The sequence below is a fragment of the Gambusia affinis genome, linkage group LG01 (assembly GCF_019740435.1).
Source record: "Gambusia affinis linkage group LG01, SWU_Gaff_1.0, whole genome shotgun sequence".
Classification (NCBI taxonomy): Eukaryota; Metazoa; Chordata; class Actinopteri; order Cyprinodontiformes; family Poeciliidae; genus Gambusia; species Gambusia affinis.
In genome coordinates, this window is record NC_057868.1 from 27,431,626 (window position 1) to 27,453,097 (window position 21,472).

Sequence of the window (21,472 nt, forward strand, 5' to 3'; positions counted from 1 at the left end):
CTGGAGTATAATAAACAATGCATATGATATAATTGCTGTATGGTTAAAATTTGTATTAAAACTATTGCAGATGGGCAATACTCTTTTCATTAAAGAACCTTTTGTCCTTTCTTTTTCAGACTGGAAATTTTTTTGGTGAGGCAGAAGGAGCTGTAATGAATAAGTTGCTGCAGATGGGCTCTTTCAAACGGTAATCCATGTGTGCATGCATGTGTCTGTGTATGTATGCGTGCGTGCACTTGGAGGTTCATGCCCAAGTACACGCATAAGTGTGAGTGGATGTATATTTGTACAAACGTGCAAAAACATCAAAAGGCAGGTTACAAAATGAGGGCATGTCTCTTTTTGTGCGGACAGCTCTAAACGTGCCAAAGCAGATCTTTATTCCCTGAGACAAAGGAATTAAGAGAGAGTTCAGTGCATACATTTCCACACCATACACACATCCTCACAAACAAATAGCATGTGGACAAACATACTATTCTTGTCAAGAACCTCTATCTCTGGGATTTGTATTTTCAGATTTAGCTCTGGGACACCTTCCCTGCTGTTCCACAGCAGAAATGCCCACAAGCCAAAAACGCACAAACTTTAGTTGTGATATAAATCAGTTGTGGAATGATTTGAAATTTGTGAAGTCTTTGCCTTGTTACAGAGCTTTGCGTAAATTAGTATTTCGCTGAAGCTTGCAACCACATTCCCAAGCCTGCAGCAGGGCAGTACCCTCCATTCCTTTATACGTGGTGAGGGGGAATTTCTCTGTGTTAAACGTCAAATCATTGCATAATTGCAAAACCCAGCCCATAGTTTATAAAAATGAACCCTTAACATCAGACAGCTAATAGTTTACAGACCCATCCATAAAAACTGCAAGTGTTTTCTCAAAATCCTTAAAGTTGGTTGAAGATGGATTTTTGAAGGTTGAGGAAGACATGTTGAAGGAGTAACATGACTTGTTTTGAGAAGATATTAGCATGATGAGTAACAGAGCCTTTACATCTAAACACTGATGAATCCAATATGATGTCCGTCAGTGTTTTTATTGTTTTAAGCGACATGTCCATGTCAAATTTCTTACTTAAGCTTGACACAAACTGTCAGCTTGAACTTATTCATCGGCCAAAAATCAATACTTTTGATAAATTAAAACAAGAGGGTTACTGCTTCAACAATTGTTTAATTAAAGCAAGTATTGTTCAATAATTTATAACAGAAGTCAAATATGTTCATGAATTCAAGTCAGATTTCTGCATAAGAGGACTGCAACAACTACTGATGAACAAATATTTTCTGTTTTTACCTTACAAAAAATTATTTCCCTACAGTATGTTTTTCCTCTTAATTATTTTAAGAATTCCAAGTTTTATGGGGTAATCGCATTGTTCAACCTTAACAAGTGGTATGTAATTAATCTATTAAATCTCAATACATTGAAAAATAACTTGGATTCCTTTGTAAAAACTCCTAAAATTCACTGCTCACTTTTGTCAAAGCACTTTTGTAAAATGTACACCACATTTTATTGGCGCTACATGGTCTGTAGTATCAATGTGATTTCACCAACCACCAATAATGATGTTCAGGGTGCATTAATCTTTATTTTTTTTATTTTAATATTTCTTCTCCATTAGCTTTGGGACAGTCTTTCTTGAGCTACTCCAGTGTTAACTGCACTTTGCTTAAATAGAGCTATCTTTGCATCTATTTTTAGAGCGCTATTGTACTCTACACATACAAGATGTTTGCCTGGGGATATATTTGCTGCGTTACTAGGCTAACGTTACCTTGTGGTCTCGGTTTTAATGTGACTTGTTGATAATTTAGCTCTACAAAAAGTAGGTTTTCATTTTTTTTATCTAGTTAATAATGCAAGTTGTTGTCCTGCCTCTCAAACAAATCATGTTGCTTGGTGTATGGCAGTTATGAATGAGGACTATTACAGGACCCCACCAATTGGCCTTCAGTGCTTCAGAACTAAACACATTTGTTAACCTTAAAAAGCACCTGACCATATTATCAATGGAAGTCAAGACTTTGAGAATCACTGATATATACAGTCATGCTATGTTACATTAATTTAAGTAATTCATGAACCAATTCATGTGGTCTTACTTATCACTAATTGGTTCTGGGCATCGTGTTGGGGCTGTGTGTCATTAGTACTGCGATTGAGGTTTCAACATCGCTTGGGGCGACAGATATATTGAACTCCACTCTGTTGTCACACATGTTCAGACTGCCATTCACACACAAGTATATCATGTGTAAGAACTCTCCCAACGGCTATTAAAAAGAGTGTCCATTGTTCAAAGACAAACTTGTAACCTTAGCAATAACCTCCTCCAGACGGAGCTAGATCTTACCCCCTCAGGGTTCACTAAGCCTTTAAAACCTCAGATATCCCTCCAATATCCCACAAATTATCCACACACAGACCTTTCTGAAATCACTTTGACAAACCTCTGAGGAAGTGCTCAGCTTTCACTTGCTTTGCTACTTCTATTCTTTCTACACCCACCATGTATAATATTTGTAAGTGAAGCAGTTATTACAGAGGTATGTTCTCTTCCATCCCCAACACAGCAGACTAAAACTCTCGTCAGGCATGTACTTGCAGATAATGTCTGAATTCTTTGACAACTCAATAGAACTATGGAAAATGTTTTCTCTGATTCTATTTTGGATGCTCTGTGTCACCGTCCTGTTGTTTATTCTATATTTGTCTCCATAGTGTCACACTGTATGACTACCAGGCTCTTTGTTGGGTCCATTCAGAAAGTAGCGACAGTGGGCACACACTCCTGGATGTGAGTACTCTCCAGCCTCTGTGTTCTACCCATGTAGTAGGTCCATATAGTGCAATACTTATTGCTAGTGTCCAATCATTTCCTCCCCCCTTTTTTTTCTTCTAGCCTTACTTCGCTTTCTTTGCAGCTGTAAAGTGGATCCTGACTGAGCTTGTCATGTAAGAGTCCTCACTGGAGAACACCTCTTGTCTGTTTATGGAGTAATGCTATAAGCTTTGTGCATATATGTGGTTTCTGAAGACTTGTATTTAGGCCTGTCTGCTCTGAGATTAGCTGTATGTTTGTGAGTATACTGTATATCTGTTGTGTGTTTGTTTATGGAGGCCTCCACATGTACGCTGATGTGATCCTCTGTGATCATAACCAGTAATAGCTACCTGATGTTTTCTGCACCATGAATGCCACATTGTGGTTGTGGTTTAGTCCTGCTGGGTGGTCTGTCACTGCCACAGTGCATCATGGGAGTACAGAGTTGTCGGTACTCATTTTATCTTTTAGCAATTGAAGTAATTAGAGAAATGAGATAAACATGAGATATTTCCTATTTCTATAACGTATAGCTAGACCTAAGAATAAGTAAGGATGAAAATAAAAAAAATAAAAAATTCATCCATCTGTTATGTGGAGTATGCAATGACTTTTGGTATTTGTTCTTGTTCCTTGTCAGTTAGGTAGAACAATTTTCAATACTCATTATGCTTATGATTTAGGACTAATTTAAAATAAGTAATTTAAATGAGATGTAAAAAATATCTGCTATCCACTGCACTTTCAGTTTTTTTTTTCCAATTTTGCTGGATTTTTTTTCCAGTCCAAATTACTTAGAAAATGATTCCATCTAGACTTAAAAACTCAGTAGCTATAAAGTGTAAAATAACACACTGCATTTGATCTCTGTTTTTCAACTCTTCAGTTTTGAGACGACTCTGATAACTCAGATCTTAGCAAACGTCACAGCAATTCGAGTCAAATTAACAGAATAGTAAAAAGTGACTGACAACAAAGGTGGTTGTGATTTTTCCTTTTTTTTTTTTTTGGAATAGTTAGCAGCACAAATTGTGGGGTGATTCCTGGATGTCAAGTGGTAGACAGCAAAACATTTCTTCAAATTAAACAAAATTGCAGCTCTTAGAGGAGATTTCCAATTCATGATGAATGTCAGGACTTGCTGCATTCATTGGAGGATGAACTCAAAATATTCAACACTTTTAGTTTACTAAACATTTGTGATTTTCTGTGGTCTTGCATAAACGGATGTTGAAGCAATAAGTAGCAATTTAATGGAGGTTGTTTTTATTTTTATTTTACTAACATGTGCATGCATTACAGAGTATTGTTAATATCTGTATTTTCCATATTCAGATTCCTGGTTGAATTCAACTTATACAGTTGGTGGAACTCGGATCTCATAGCCAAAGGTAACAATGGATGCATTCTAAACAACCCGCACACAAACACATAATTGCATTATTAAAAAGAATGTCAATATTTCACATTTTATTTATTTTGATCAGAATAACAAATTAATTTGATTTTTGTTGTCGGTAGTTTTGGAAGTTTTTCTGGTTCACATGGATTTGAAAGTTTCATGCTTATATCTGTTGTAGATTTTACAAATAAAACCCTTGGAAGTCTTCGGTTGATCCAAAACTTTACTGAAAGAATCCTAACTGGAAACTGAAAAACCCCACTTTACTAACTGCTAGCTACTTTAAGAGTTTTGTCTAATTTTGAGATTTATGCATTAAAGTTAGTCTTGCCCTCCAATTCTGCCCCTTAGATCAGTTAAGCTGAGGCTACTGTTTTGCAGATCCATATTAAAACAAAAAATACTGCTTTCAGTTGCTTCCCTTGTTTTTACAAGACAATGCTGATTTCTTAAAAACTACAAAACACTTTTTTTTTTTTTTACCAGTTTTTATTTATCACTTGATCTATACTCCTTTTTTTATGTTTATGTAGTTTGAAGTTATTTTTGGCTGCACTTTTGTCATTTATTGTGAAGCACTTCATGATTTTTATCGGTGAAATGTGCCATATAAATAGCATTCACATGTTACCATAAAGTAGTCAAATAAAACCTCTTGTCGCGGCCTTCTGTGTTCCAAAAACCAAAATTTCCAACAAAGGCCGTGGGTGGGAACAAGTGGTTTGATTTGCACGCACTTACGACTTGATTGTTTTGTAAAAAATTTATGATTTATTTCTTGTAAAAGTAGAGACAAAATAATTACCAAAAAATGTCTTGCAACTTAGTTGAAAACAAAAAATAATCTTAATTTGATGTTTGAAGCTCTAAAAAGTGGCCAAAAAAATCATTTACAAAACCTCCCGCCAACACACCAGATATTTACCAAACAATAGAGCTCCACCAAGCACCCGGTGTGTTACTCAAATTAACAACGTAATCGAAACAATTTCAAATGTAAAAATTTATTACAAATTTTGGTTCTAAACTAACTTAAATATACTCTAACTACCCAAAGAAGAAAACTAAATTGGTTGAAATTACAATCCACAAAATGTAGCATAAATGGCCACAACACCTCTGTTAAAATTCAAGAAAAATAAATTGGTTGAATGAACTCATTGTATCTTTACCTTCACCATCTCCTCGTTTGCACTTAGGCTTCCATTATAAGACCCCTAAAAAAATGTCTGTATGAAAACAGTGGCAAGAAATAACCCAAATCCAAATTTATTATGCAACTACCAAAAAGTTACAGTGTGATTCGTAAGGTGCATACTAAATATTGATTTTGGAGAGCAATAATATCTGCTTTATAAAAGCAGAGGTCTGTATTTCTCTTCTTTTCTGGTTTATGTCTTTGCTTGTACTTTTATGTCCCGTTTTCTTCCTTGAACACATGCACATTCTCATATTTTCACCGACAAGCAGTAAATGCTGTAATTCTTCATGCTTTATGGAGTGTTGAAGACCATTTCCCTGTCTGGAATGAGACTTGCACTAAGCAGCATCAAAGTGTCACATTAATTGGAGCCAAAACCAACAAAATATTTTTGTGAAAGCGAGAGAGGGACAGAGAAAGAAATCCAAAATGAGAGTTCCATAAAATGCTTTACTTGCACATTTTAATCCTGGATGAAGTGAAGCTGGGCATCACCACTCGCCAAGCATTCGAGACAATTTCACAGCTGGCTAGCCTCAGGTCTTAGCAGCACTTTCTGTATCTTTTTACAACAAAGACACCAGGGCTTTTGTGACACAGGGCTGAAACACAACAACCTAGCAAGGCTGTAACAAAATCTACACAGCTACTCAAGCTGAGCTAATCCCAGACGTTTATACTCGTATATGGTTTTAATGCGACACACGCATACGCACGCACAGACAACAATGTTGTGCTGCTGACTCGCTGTAATTAAACCACTTCATTCTAATCACACATATAATCCGCCATCTTTGCAAATCTGTCATAAAGATGAGAAGTGTTCTGCGCTTAAACTGAGCTTTAGAGCGGTTTTCTTGTGTTAAATAAATTAGTTTGCTAATGGAAGACTTTGCCAACCACCTTGTAGAATTTTCTCAATCCTCTGGGTGGCAGTAGTGTTCAAGCAATGCTAGGGGAGAACAAATACCTCAAATTGGCATTTTAAAGCAGAAAAGAGTTGTTCTGCTTCAAAAGCACTATTTTCTTTAATGGTTGCATTTTTTGCATGGATGTGATGTGTTACGTGGTTTGCCTCCAATCCTTTTTAATGACTTGATGAGTTTTTTACATGTATAATTCAAATCTTTTATTCAGTGTCCTTTAACTTTTCCTTCAAATTTGACCTCCTTTGCTATTTCTTTCATTCTCATTTTTCATTATCTCCTCCTCTCTCTTTTCACTGTTAATCTCCTCTTTGGTTTAGCTCAAAGGACAGGTCCGCATATGCAGGTGCCATGTGACACAGAGTACCCTGCCTTTGTCTCAGAAAGAACAATCAAGGAGAACATGGGCAACATCGACTGCGATGGCTGCATCAAGTAAGCAAAATATTATTAAAAACTTTCCGCAGTGACATACTTTTTACATTTGTTTGCTATAAAAGCATGTAACTGAAATAAAACGGCAAACCGGATGAGAGAAACTTTAACTTCATTTTGTTATCTGTGAAAAATACGCCAATCCATCAGCAACACACACAAACCCCCAACTCTGTCCTCCAGCAGTTTGAAATACGAGGCATTTAGGGATGAGGGAGAGGTTGAAAAAAAAAAGGCTTCCTTTTAAAAATGGGAAAATGAGTGTGGTCCCCATTAACAATTTGGGATTTTCTGTCAGGCAATTGTGGGGTGTTCTCTGGATCCCTCCAATGGGCCCTTCATTGCTCCCAGCTGTGGAACTGCCAGTGGGTTCGGAAATCTGTGTTTGTGTGCGTGTGTTTGCGTGTGTTTTCCTTGTGTGTCTGCTGACTGTAGAACCCCTCAAGGTCGGCAGGGTAAGCACTGCCGTTGGTGCCATATCTAAAATGCGGTTGGGGAGCCAGTCATAACGCAAAACACACATACAGCAGCACCTACTCAGGCTCTCTCACACCCGTTCAGATTTACACGACAGAGTTATTTTTACCCAGTGATGACGCCATGAAGAGATGTACACTTTTACAATAAGAAGAAACAAAAGAAAAATCCTCTTCATCTGATTCAAAAAAATCTGATAATGTGAAATCATTTCTTTATTTTATGTATATGAAGTTTTACAAATCATATTTGTAACTAAAAGTACTTGTGATAAACATCTGTTTTATGTTTTGGCTCACTGAGACTTTCTGTTATATTTTCATTGAGACAGGCGTGTATTCTTTATGCTTTAGAAAATTGAGCCCAAACTCTTGCCTGCTAAACTTCTCTTTCTGTATTTTGATTCTCAGTGTGCATGTGTGTCATTATTTGTATACATCCATTACCAAAACGCAGAGGATTGTGTATTAGACTAAATGAACCAATGCAGTGTATGTTTGCATTGGTGCTTTTCTAGCTTCCCAGAATTAATAGATTCATTGCATAGTTTGTTTTTCTAGCCAGAGGGTGACTTCATCTTGAAGACTTTTAAAATGCAAGCATATCTTTATTTCAAGCTGCATTAATAAGAACAGTCCCCATTTCATTTGTACAAGGTCTATACAAGGTTCAAAGCGAGTAAAAATAGTCTCTACATCTGTTTATTTTTACTAATATCTGCCCAGTATCTTTTAGTTTTTCATATTTCTGATAAGCTGGGCTTCATGGCCTCTCATTGTTTGTTACAATGTGTGAGGCCACTCACAGGACTGCTTGGTTTCCTAAACCTAAATAATTTTCACTCCTAATATGTTAGAAATCAACTGAATAAACTTTAATTTATTAAAGTTTATTCAATGTATGTATCATACATACACTTGTGTATGTATGGTCATACATAAATCATCATATTTATGTATGATGATTAAAAGAAAGTAAAAGGACATTGCAGCATTCAAAAATGAAAGCTACGAAATATTCCTTATTTGTTTTTACCACATTTTTGAGGTTTTATTTAAAACTCATGCATCTTTAAATGAGTAAACACATACATTCATCAAGAGTCTAAATCTCAAATCTAAAACATGCAGCCATAGTTATGATAAAAACTGTTAAATCCACAGCAAGAACTGCAACCAAACTTTAGCAAATACTTTTTCATGTAATGGGCAAAAATTTCCCTTTACATGAAATGTGCAACATTCATGCACCTTCGTATACTATAAAATACTACGGGATTCAAACTCATAAGCAAAAACATACTGCTATTTTTCACCAACTGTCAACACGAAGTAAGTTAATATTTTATGAAAACCTTGAAAGGAAGGTAAACTGTCTTTGAACAGTTTAAGCACTTATTTTCAGACATTTATCTCCCATAATGCGAGAGCTGTTCTTTTACGGTATCTACAACCATGTCCTCCTTTCATCCTTCTCAGAAAACATATAGCGAGTTTTTTCATTAGGTCAGAGAGATGAAAGTTGTCTGTTTTTTTTTTCCTGTCTCAGTACAAGAATTTGCATTGGTGGTCGTTGCTGAGTATCTGTGTGGATTTGAGACATTTTTCAATGAGTCTTTGGGATATCTGTGCTTTCATACAGGATGTGGAACTTACTTTCCTAACACTGGATATGTTCAAGTCCAGCAGCTGTGCAGTGTCATAATATGTTTAGCAATGTTTTCTCCAGAAAGCTTGTTCTTCTTTTTTTTTTTTTTTTTTTGTAGTCAGAACTCGACGAGCCTGGCACTGCACAGGGGTTGAACACGTAGTATTAGACATTTTGGCAGACTCTGAGTAACTGCTTGGAACTGAATTGATCCATCTGCAGAAGTAGTTATGGTGGACATTGTTGGTCACAGTGAGATATGTGTATAAAATGTAGCTGACTGGTACCACTAAAGAATTAGATACTTTTTAGGAATTGGATTAAATGAAAAATGCTATTAAATCAGTGAGGAAGGAAATACTGCTGCAGATATTAGGCCAGCTTTAATCTGTCAGCAGTTGGACTCCTTATCTTCAGAAAGAATTTGTTCGGACACTATTTTAACATCTGATAATTAAATAAAATATTTGATAACCAAAGTGAAGTAAGAAAGACAGAGGAAGAAAGAGACCCCAAGAAAAGACAGAGCAACGTAAAGGAAAAAATATAATCTTTACGACCTCTCTTCATCATAAAGCTCTGCCGTGGAAATAAATCACTAAGCAGGAGGCCTGATCTCCCAGGCCCGTAAAACACAGACGTGGGAAGAAATATGCTCCAAAGTGTGGTTCACATTGGTCTCTTGATGGAGTGTGTTATATTCAGCAACACTTCATTGATGCTCACCTTGGACTAGACGTTGCAAAGAGTTAGTATGCGTGTCCAGTCTGGCCATGTCCATCCGAGATTGTGTACGTCTCAGAGTTTATTCAGAGCTCTTAATGGAGTATTTTATGCCCTTGTCCTTTGTTTTTTGGAGTCTTTCTAATACTGTTTATACCTTAGAGTGGAATTCAAACATGAGCGACATTACCGAGCTGGAAGTTACTTTCTAACTCATCCATTTTGACGACCAGTTTATCACACAATTTCGTCTCCCTACACGTTTTCTCAATTTTCATTGTTTTCCTTCTGGTGTTCTGCTTTCATTGGCAGGTCATTTGTGATTCAGCAGATCCCCAGCAGTAACCTTTTTATGGTTGTGGTGGACAACAAGTGTGACTGCAGCCAGTTTGGACCGATCACCATGGACCCCTTTGAAATTATGTATATCCTTCACTTGTTTTTAGAGCTCAGGGGTAGGGTGGCAGGAATGTCTAGAAGTATTTATTTATTTTTTTTTCCAAAGTTGACATTCAGTCTCAGTTTTCTAATAAGTCCAAAAGAAACATCTCCGTGGCTACCTTTAACATTTCAATGCTATAAATATATTCATGTACTATGAAAATAGATTAGAAGTTAGAAATCTGTTATCACTTGTTGGGGTTAGGGTTAACTTTAAGAATGTATAAAACCACAAAGGCTTTTTTGAAGAATTTGAAGTGTCATTGTAAAGATTTAGTTTTCACTTCTTAGTCCCTGTGCTCAATTTGTCCTCTCTCTCTCTCTCTATTTGTTTTGTTTTTTTACAATAGACCATGCTATATTCTGTTTGAAGACGGTTGTTCTCTTTATTCTGAGACAAAGAATTCCTCATTTAGGTGAAACCGTAAATGATGTCTAGTCTAAGCAACACACACATGCTCCTTAGGTACATTATTCATTATGAAACTAGAGTGAGTTAAACAGAATGTTGAACTTCAGATAAATAGAACAATAAGTGCTTTATTTTGAAAAGCAGGGGATGTCTATGGTTATAATGCCACTAGTAAATATTAAGGTGAAAGAGGAAGATTAAGTTTGTTTATTTTCTAAATAATAAACAAACGACTTATTAAATGTTGTTTAATAAGAAGATCAAGCAAGCTTGATTGATATCCATGTGGTCATTACTATGAATCACCTGTTTCTGGCATACATATCAGCCGCCTTATTCCTGTGTAATGACATAAAGATTGTTTATGATGACCCAAACACAGACGGACAGAAAATTTAGAGAAGCCTTGCTGTCCTGTATTGATTGAAGATAAAATATAATCTTCATAGGGGACAAAATCTAGAGCAAAGAGACACAGTCCAGCAATCTTCAAGTCTTTAAAATGCTTTGTGAGCCAGTGTCCACTAGATCCTGGTAAACACTTTGATCAATTGCTGATACAGTTACTGATACAGAAACGTTCTACAGAAACACTTTTGTTTCTAACCACAAGAAGTGTTTTTTTTTGTTTGTTTTTGTTTTGTTTTCATCAGTGCACATTACTTTGAAATATAATCGGCTGTAAACATGTCCTCCAGTGATTATTTTTTGTAAAGCAGTCACTGCAGCATAACGTGTGCTATTCTGGTGCTTTGCCACAAAAGAAAATTTATCACATTGGAGGTTAATTTTTTCTGACATGAGTTTTTTGTTTAGTACAAAAACATTATTGTCCTTAAATGCATCTATGCAGCTAATTGCTTGATGCAGTCAAACACATACATACATTTTCAGAAATAAGAGAAATAGTGCCTTGCCAGAATAGAATTCATACCATTTAATCACAAATTAGCATGTTTCAAGCTTGACCTTTTTTGTACTTTATTAGCTTTTTAAGTGAATGTCCAACACAAAGTTGTTGTGAAGTAGAAGAAAATTTTCAGTTTTGTTTTTTTTGTTTTTACCTTAACTTCAACTGCACATAACGAGTCGCTCAAGTGTGAGAGACTGAAGATGCAAAAAGACAGGAGACGTCCAGATACCTGTCACCCTTTTCATCCAGAGGTATTTGCAACTCACAAGTATCACACTCTTCACCCGCACACTTCACTGGATTTACTTCTCATATATTCTTCCTGTAACCGTAGGAGAATTCAATGGAGTGTGGAGGAGCTGGCAGTCTCACCACATCGCTTAGTGCCACGCTGCTTTCAGCCCTCATGGCATTGTTCCTTAGGTGACCAAAGCTGGTCCTGACTCCACAACCTGACCTGGTTTGGCTTGGCTCAGCGTTATGAGGAATTGCAATGAAGCCACAGAAAACAACATTTCTGTCCTGTATGAAACTGTGCCCGATTCAAACCCATCACCAATATGATCCTCAGCCCAGAGGTATCACCCTTCAAGGCCATGCAATAATTGAAAGGACTGTTCAAAGGATAATATTAAACCTGGTAAGACAACTACAATCATTTGGAAATATCATATGAACTACATGGAAAAGGTAGTGGGAGAAAATGAGTACAAAATGTAACATTAAATGTACTTTTTGACTCTATGGCCCTTACCAAACCAGGATTGGGGTTTTCTTCATCCCCCCACCAGTTGAGTTGTTTGAGAAACCAGGGACAAGAACCAGTTCAGTGGTGAAAGTTCTAACTTAGAAAAAAAGCCCTGAAAGATTTTTTTCTTTTTATTCAAAGTGTAGCTTTTGATGAAGGGTGCTTAGCATTTCTGGATGGATGAGAATTTTCATCATTAATGTTGCCTTTTTCTGTTTTAGTCGGTTTAATGTGCAGCGCCGTCTGCACTTTTGACTTCCGATAATCGTATTGCACGAGGGATAAAGGTTCATGGTAGAAAAAGTTAAAACACGCCAGTTGAAGCTTAAAAACAAAAAAAATAATCTAGGGCTATACCCGCTGACAGTTGTACCAAAAAGTTCAGTCCTTTCAGGTTATAGCAACGGACTGCGGTCTGTAGCTGGGTTTGGAATTGGGCATTACAGCCACGAAACACCCACATGGACAGAGATGGATGCACTTTCCCCTGGCCTGTTTGGACTTTCCATGGACTTTTTTTGATTCTGAAGATTTAAAAAAATATATCCTAAAGATGTTACATGTGGCTGGGATTGTAATATGATGTTTGTCTAATTATCTTTTTTCCACAATGAAAAAAAAAACATCTGTTACAATATCTATTGTATATGAAAAGAAAAAAAAAGGTTTATTTATAGTTCGCAAGTGGTACCCATAAACTGTGACTCAGAGATTCTCTGATGTGAGTGGTTGTAATAATTAAGCTTTGCCTTATAAAAAGATATCGTTCCTGTTTGTGTACTTTTGAAATAAAATATTGTTTAAAATGTATTTTTTGTTGAATGTTTAGTTATTTGAAGACTCTTCAGAAGTTGCTGTTTGAAAAGGTTTAGACCTGAAATTTTAATCCACACTGATTGCTCTTTTGTTCTCAGTTTAAGCCACATGAAGCAGCATCTTCTCCAAAGCAGAAATGTGGCACGCATGTGTGTGTCTCTTGTGCATCTGTTGTTTCCCTTTTCTGTCATTCATGTGAACTGCTGCCCCAGAGGAAGCCCCCACCCAGCCATCGAGAGACAATAAAGACCAAGACATGACGGCTGAAGACCAGCTACAGCACATCTGTATCCGTTTATCGATAGACGTCCTTTCTGTCATCATAGAGCCACTCACATCGTGTGCGCCAACGTCATGTGTAGCTCGCGCTGTTGTTGGAGTAACATTTTAGAAAATGACAGTTGAGTTTTCCTGAGATGCTGTCAGTACCAGCCAGGGGAAGCGCTGCTGCGGTCTCAATGTCAGCAAAACGATCCTTGTGGTCAACAGCTGGGCATGCTCCATCTCCTCCTCTCTCCTTGCTACTCAACACTTTAGTTCTACACACACCCTTCACCTGCTCTGAAAAAAAAGTATCTTAGAATGGTGATTTCTGGTGGTTTATTAGGTTTTGCGTCCTTCAACTTGGTCACTGCAATTATCGCTAGCTTTCTGGGTTTTTTTTTTTCTATGTGTTCAAGTTGACTTGCTTGTCATCTGTCATGGGTATAATAAGTTGGAGCTGTTTTTGTATAACACCCATCCAATCAGGTCTGTTATTCCTTCCACTCTGCTAGATGAGTTGTGAGAAAGTGGGTGTTATGTGTATGCAAAAAGCTGCCTTGGGAAAGCAGTCCTCTTTCTGTGGAGCAGTCACACCCTATTACCACAGTCCTTCATGTGAGTGATAAATGTTCATCTATGTTTTGTGTAAGCTCTTTAGCCCTAAAGATGACTGGACACTAGAATGCTAAAAGGCTTACAAATGCACACAGACTCAAAAACTTTCCACAGACAAAGTTAAAATTCTTGTAAGAAATAGAGATGGTCAACTAGAACCATACAGTTTAGCAGAGGAAAAGGAACACGGATGAAGCCAAAACGATTCACTTTGCAAATTGGAAAAGGTTTATTTAAAATACATTCATTGGCATTTAGAACTCCCTTAATTTTTTATGGGACAGACTTAACAAAACATAACTCAAGAAAACTGATCTATGTTGACATCACATTGTCATGCAATTGCTGCAGATTTCTTAGCTGCACATCCATAACGTGAGTCTTCTGCTTCACAACATCATAGGGTCACTGGGGATGTTCAACTTCAGATATTCTGGTAAAGCCAAGAAACTAAAAGTTTTTAGTTAAACCATCGGATGGAATTATTGACTTATTTTCAGCAGGAAATTCATCTGGGACCTCATAATCACAAGTCATATGATCACTGCAATGTTCACCAACATTATAGCATATCACTGGTTTTTATGATGATATGCATGCTAGGATTAAAAGACCAATTATCTTTTAAGAGGTAAAGATAATTGATCTATTAATCCTGTGACATCTAATTTGACTTGAAAGAAGCTGCAAAGTGTCATTTTAGATTTTATTAAACATGGACAAATATAATGTTTACCCCCTTATACCTATAGACATTTGGAGGTAGCATATACTGTGGGATATAAGGTACATTACTGTTTTCTACATGATCCATGATCAGATAGCGAGACAATGATCCATCTGGCACAAACAAAACCATATGCAAAGTCACTTAAATTCACTTTCTACCTTCTTGTGTTCCTCTGTTTGAACATGAGCAAATTGTCTTCTTACCATATAGATTTCTCATTGCTATTTGATTTTATTAAGCAAATAATCAGGCATAACTAATAAAGTGGTTGATGTGTGTAGAACCCTGCTTACATTTCATAATAGACTTAGTTTATCTTAAGTGAAGTTTTCCAGTCAGTTGACTCTTAGTTCCCCTCTGCCCATTAAAACGGTCTATCTCTCAAAGACAAAGCAAGTGAAAGACACATAAATGATGGTGTTTTCTGAAAAGCTGTCCAAATTCTTTCCCAGTGATCCAATCTGCACAACTGTTTGAGGTGGGAAGGAACCCCTCAGAGAGGAGTCACTGATGATTTGAAGACAATGCCCTAAAGGGGCCCTGCTATTCAAAACACATCAATCCATCAACACTCACACTGCTTTAACTTTGTTTCTGGACTACATGAGAAATCGTTTTTTTGCTAGTTTGCCACAGGACAGGCGACAGCGAATTGGCTGAATTCACACATTCAAACAGCATAAGCATAAACACACACATGATAAACATGACACGCACAATGCATACCGGCGGTCACGCGGAGGGCAAAGCTTTTGGTGTTACCTCCGATGGAGTGGATCCATTGGTGGTTTGCTTTGAGGACCGCAGATATGTTAAAATGGAAATGATTCTGAGCAGCCGAAGCAAACCCAAGACCACCCACATGGCCAGTGACCACAACAAGACTCTACTAAAGCAAGCTGGGAAAACACACACACAGTATTTTGCTAAAATCCCACTGAGTTGCTCGATATATGCTGGCCATGAAACTCATTGTCTCCATATGCTTTTTTTTTTCTTCTAAATAAGATGACAATGACAGAAAAGTATTTGATCTTTATTTTTATGATAGTAATTTCTTGCACACAATCATGAGTCAAATGAGCTTTTCTATCTTCACCACGACAAACTGAATGAGTATTTTCACATCCTGAGCTCATCAGAACCACTCCTTCCTCTTTAATCACAACTTTCCACACCCTTTTTTTTTTTTTTTTTATCTTTTTCTCTTCAAGCTTTGACCACATGCTCAGTGGGTGCACTGGTGATAATGAGCAGACTCCTCAGCTACATTACCCACACATGCATATGCCCACATGCTCCCACATTGGAGACGAAAACCAAACCAAACCAAAGCCCAAAGACAAATTTGTTCCTGCGAGTGCCAGGAGACACATTTCTGCCAACGTTGAAAGGTGCCAGCTGAAAACATACACTCTCAATACACACGTTCACGTACGACAAATTAGTTGACTACCCCACGCTGTGATCGGAAAAAGAGCTTTCCGGATTTAGGAACCTCTTGGTGAGCCAGAGATATTGACAGCCAGATGTACTAATACTCTATCTGTATGCGTTTGTGTATGTGTCCGCTTGTATGGGTACGTGCATGTGTGTATATGTGTGAAAAGTACATTTGTGGGTGCTGCTGGGATAAGAAGAGATATCCCATCTCATTGTTTTTGAGATCTGATTAGGACTTGCAGAGACTGTAACTTGCGGAGAGAAGTCTCCCCAAATACATTTCACCATCATGCAGACAAAACCTATTTTCTGCTGCAGCCACAAACTGAAAACAGAATCAGAACAACACATATTTATGTATTTAGCTGTATTTTGTGTGGAACAAATTGCAATCGGAACCTGTCTAGAAAACTAGCCTTAAGCCTCACTACAACCTCATTTGCTCCCACATGGTATCCTCAGCAGTGGCCTAAAGGGGCAAACATAAAAGCTCCCTTAAATAGCAAATAGCCAAATGTAGATCACTGCCTTAGCTCTGCTGCTTAAATGCATGCATAATGTTTTTGTGAAGAGCAGCTGAACAAAATAGACAGTCAGAAAGGAAGGAGAGACACTAAGTTGAGGATTAGAGATCAGATAGGCTACAGAACAAAAGGACACACTTACTGCGAGAGAGTAGGTGGCCTCATGACATCACGACACTAAAGTAAGCTGGCTTTGACCCACAATTTTTGTTTGGAAAGTCATGAAAAGTATTCTGAGCACTTCATTAAGAACCACTTGGTTGCCTTGGATAGAGGAGCAATCGACGAGCCGGAGGTTATTGTGGTATATGGCACCACAGTCGTTGCTTCAAATCCTGCTGTGCAGAAAAACGCTGAAAAAAAAACCCCCTCCACTTTACCTAAATCAATGAAAAAAAATTAATCTGAGTTTCATGTGTGAGCTGGACTTGCGTTTGGTGTAGCTGATCCTCTGCAGCAGATCGACATAATTTTGATCAAGACAGTTGATTAAGTACAAGCAGGTGCGCATAATTTAAGTGCTATGATTTAATTTTATTGTTAATTTATTACTGGAGCCACTGTGAGTGTTTATTCTTACTGCAAAGAAAAAGATACATTTATTCATTTGTGAATTCTATATTGTTGAACATGAATTAAATCGAATGAAAATGAAGTACAATGGACTGGCCACCTCTCCTTGATCTACCCCTCCTCTCGCCCACTGACAGCTGGAGAAAGGCATCACCCCTCCTCATGACTGCAGGGATAAATGTGTTTGATAATGGATGGATGGGTGAAAATTTTATGAAAATAAGTACCACTATTAATAATTATAAATTGATGGCCAGTCAGTCTAGTGCGACCTTTGACTGGGAGATCTGGAATATGACTCATCTCTGTATCCAGCCCCACGACCAATTAACCTATCAAAAGCTGACTTCAAAATAGCCTCATCTCCTGAATGGAACTTCAGCTCTTGGAATTCCAGGACTTGGACTGGGCCCTGACGGCTAAAGCTAAGACGCCCAACTCGGGTTTGAAACAAGGCCAGGCCAGGCTGGGCCCTGAAGTGCATAACCGTCTTAGGTTACATGGCAAATGTAATGGGATCTCCATTTCCCAAAAAGCTCCACTCGTGTCCTGTCAGTTTACAGTTTTTTTTTTTTTTAAAGTCTCAGGGATCATCAAGATCAAATGTGAGTCAGACATTCGGGTTGTTTTAGGTCAGCAGTGAGTTACGCCTTCAAATTCTCACACAGGACTGTTTTTGCCCAGTCCCTTTCTTAGTGTTAATTCACAAGACTAGTCTGAAAGTAAGTGAATGTTGTTCTTTAGGTGTTGCAGGTTCTTTTGTGATCTCCTTGATGAGTCAAAGAAATTCTCTTGGAATAGTTCTGGTAGGTTTGCCGCTCCTGGGGAACTTATCACTGTTCTTTGTATTCTCTATGTGTGGATTATGATTCTGTTCAGCAGAGTCCCAAAATCTGGAAGTAGCTTTGTTACCCTTTTGCTCTAATTGTCCTTTGTCATTTGAAATATATTTTAAAAATGCACAACTTTTCATCCTAGAAGGTATTGACAGAACCACTTTATCTACATTTTAAAATCCATATCTGAAATTGTTAAAATGTAGATGTGAGAATTTTTCTGGCGTGTAAAGTAAATATTTTCAAATTTGGGTTGCTAATGGGCTAATAAATGTAGAAATGAGTATATGTCAGCTATAAAGTTGTCCGAGGGTTTCACAGGTTTTTACAGTCAGTTTGTTATTTAAAGAGTTGAAGTTTTACACAGCAAAGGGTGTATGTGCAATGTTTTTGTGTGTGAGCACTCTTTACACAAGAGCAACAGAGCCATTTGATGTAGCTGATTTTGGGCTATGATGTTTTTGGACTGAGGTAGGTAGTAGAGCCTCATCCAGTTGGTATTGGGTCATCTTGAAGCTCAAGTAAACCCCCAGGTATCTTTGTACCTTACTTGAATTTTTCCTGTCCTGTCCAAAAACAATCATTGCAAAAATCATTCTTTATAAATTTGCTTTAAGATTCCTTTGGGCACAATCAGTGTCTCTAACTTTGTAATCATAATATGCCAGAGGACTCGGATAAGCATCTGAGGTTGCATTATAGCTGATGAAGATATGACTGACGGAATTAGACTCAGGGGATAAGAGACAGTTCACGTCCTAACAATTTGAAACAAATGCAGAAAAAAAACATGAATGTGAGGGTGTCAAACACACGTTTGGCTGCATTATTCTTTTCTCAACCAGGCTCTGGGATTTCAACACCCTTATTTTGCATAGCAGAACAGTGAAAGTGAGGCTAAGGTTTCAACCACAGACCCTGACAGGAAGATTATTTCAACAGTGTGACATTTATATGCCCTATTGTCCCCCACTTACCTCCTCTCTCACACTGAACTCATCCGTTATGACCCTCTTGACCATAAGAACATCCAAGTGCTCACTCTTAAACCCGCCCACAGCCGTTTCATATCCTATCCTCACTACTAGCCATCATTGAGTACTTGTACTTTGTGTACATGTACACGTTTCTAAATTGTATAGATTTTGTGCATATACATCTCCTGCTCTCTCTCAATCTAACTTTTAGAGGGTATGACATCACAATGGAAAAATCTTGGGCACTGATGTATGTTTTGTGGTTGAGGCAAGCAGGGCGGGAACATCGTCTGTTTGCAGTCAAAGAAAGTCCTGGGGAGTCTTTTGATTAGGGTGCTAATTTACATGACTCTTGCAGTCCCACAGTAACAGAATAGGCCATGTTGTGATTAAAAATAATCAGAAATGTAATATAGACTGTATATGATCTCGTAACATCTCAAATGGGTGTGCGTGCGTGTGTTGGTGTGTGTGTGCGTGTTCGTGTAGTTGCATGTCTGTGAGTGAAGATGTGTGTACTTGTGATTTATATCGCTTATTAGTGGGTGTATAAAGAGTTTTCCCAATGAGCTGTGTAATCCAAAAATCCTGTGGTGCATCATAATTAGGAGCGGAAATAAGAAACTCACACACAATCAGATCTGTCAAAAAAAGTGAAACAGCACAAAAAGATGAGGCTATTTGAGATAGATGATTGGGGAACATCAATAATGCAGCGAAAAGAAGAAGCAAGCCTCAAAAATTGAGAAGCATGTAAACTCATGTTAAAATCATAATGTTTCATTTGTGTGGTGTAAGTTTACTTGGAATAGTCCTTATGATATGCCACCAACTTTTTTTTCCATATTTTCTAGAAGAGCCCAGATGAGCACTTCACTTGAACTTCCGAACTTTATTACCTCCCCCTCTCACTGTGTGTTATTTCATTCACTTTTCACTGGACCTTATTTCCTCCCAGGGGTGTTTTTTCCCTCCACTCTTTTTGTCAAACATATTTGTCCACGTTCTAACTGGGCTTTAGTTTTCATTTATACAGTCATTTAAGATTTTGGTGTCTATGATTTTCACTTTAACTTTTCGTTATGATAAGTGGAATGTTTAATACTATCACCACACACTGATCAATGGAATGGTTAGATAAAGCCTTTAGAGGTTTGCATATCATACCTTTTCTTTCTCCTCCCTTCTCACTTTTTCTATGATTGTGAAACATATTTATTTTGACCTTTTCATTTTGATACATACCATTCTACTGTTTTATGTAACTTCTATTAACCGAATACATTTTTCTTTTATGAAGATTCTTTCTTTTCTGTGTTCTTTTTGTGAGTTTGGAGGACGTCTTTGCTTTTGCATTTTATTCTGTCCTGAGAGTAATCCACTATATATTATTATTATTTTTTTAACATAAACTTCGTTCAAGGGAGTGCTGTAGGTTCAATGAGATTTTGATGGCATATTTCTATAAAACTATACGTGTGTATATGTTGATAGGAGAACCTTCTCAGATCTTTGACAACAAACTTAAAAGTTTTTGGTGTTGTGTGATTATGAATAACAATTGAAAATAATGTTGAGATCAAACACATTTGTTTTCTTGCCCATTATGCAAAATATTATATGTTGCATAACCTAACTAACTAAACACAGACCCTTCTGGAAGTACTTCCCGCATCGTAAAACATGAAAGTGGCACCATCAAACGATGCAAATGCTTTACTTCTAACCTGTTGGACACCTTTTGAGACTGGGATGGAGTTTGACCTTCCAGACAACCCCAACCCTAGACCCTACTATGACCTGTGTTGACCTCTCAGTTAATCAAAGCGTTGTTTATGCAGAGTTCCCAAGTTGGAAACTAAACATGGTTAGCCAACATTTAGATTCTATGCTCCTCAGTTTTGGAATAGCCTTCCTGAAAACCTGAAATGTGCACAAAGAACAGAGACTATTATTGTTTACTAAAACGTTACACAGAAAGGCTAAAGGTTGCTTTAATAGTTTCTTTTTTCTTGCATTTTTGTATTTTTATATTTTAATATCATTTTTTAGGTTCCCATAAGCACTTTGTATTACTTTCTGTGCACTGCTATAAAAAATAACCTTGCCTTGCCTTTGCTATGAAAGTGGAATTTATAATTTACCCAAAAATAGTTTAGGGTAAAAGTTTGCAAGAAGCAAATATTACTGTCAAAATAGTTTCAGATGTTTGAAACTACATTTATTTTAAAACAAGAAAATGAATTAATCTTTTTTTTTTTTTTTTTTTTTGCGCCATGATTCAAACCACACTTCCAAACTACTGAAGTCGTGATGTGAAGGTGTTCGGATCCAAAGTTGACAAGGATTCAAAATAAACATTCTTCACGTCCATCTATCTTTTCCAGTGGAGCAAAGGACTTGAGTATACCACAAAACATTTAACAACTAAAATTTATTGTGTTTGACTATTTTTTTTCCCCTCTTCAGCTGTGAACAAAAAAAATGCATAAATAAATCATTAATTCTGACATTAGAATTTATATCAGATGCTAA

The 21,472-nt window shown here is 37.2% G+C and overlaps 1 protein-coding gene across 2 annotated transcripts in view; it reads left to right on the top strand.

The window, feature by feature from the left end:
* cacna2d3a (calcium channel, voltage-dependent, alpha 2/delta subunit 3a) overlaps window positions 1-12,969 on the top strand; it is a 116,976-nt gene extending 104,007 nt beyond the window's left edge. For both annotated transcript variants that reach the window (XM_044121825.1, XM_044121835.1), the window contains 8 exons: window positions 120-190; window positions 2,732-2,807; window positions 2,913-2,965; window positions 4,170-4,225; window positions 6,684-6,798; window positions 9,958-10,070; window positions 11,580-11,662; window positions 11,746-12,969. In XM_044121825.1, coding sequence (XP_043977760.1) covers window positions 120-190; window positions 2,732-2,807; window positions 2,913-2,965; window positions 4,170-4,225; window positions 6,684-6,798; window positions 9,958-10,070; window positions 11,580-11,662; window positions 11,746-11,838 — 660 coding nt within the window. In that variant the 3' untranslated portion in view covers window positions 11,839-12,969. The remainder of the gene's footprint in view (window positions 1-119; window positions 191-2,731; window positions 2,808-2,912; window positions 2,966-4,169; window positions 4,226-6,683; window positions 6,799-9,957; window positions 10,071-11,579; window positions 11,663-11,745) is intronic.
* The last annotated feature ends 8,503 nt before the right edge of the window (window positions 12,970-21,472 follow it).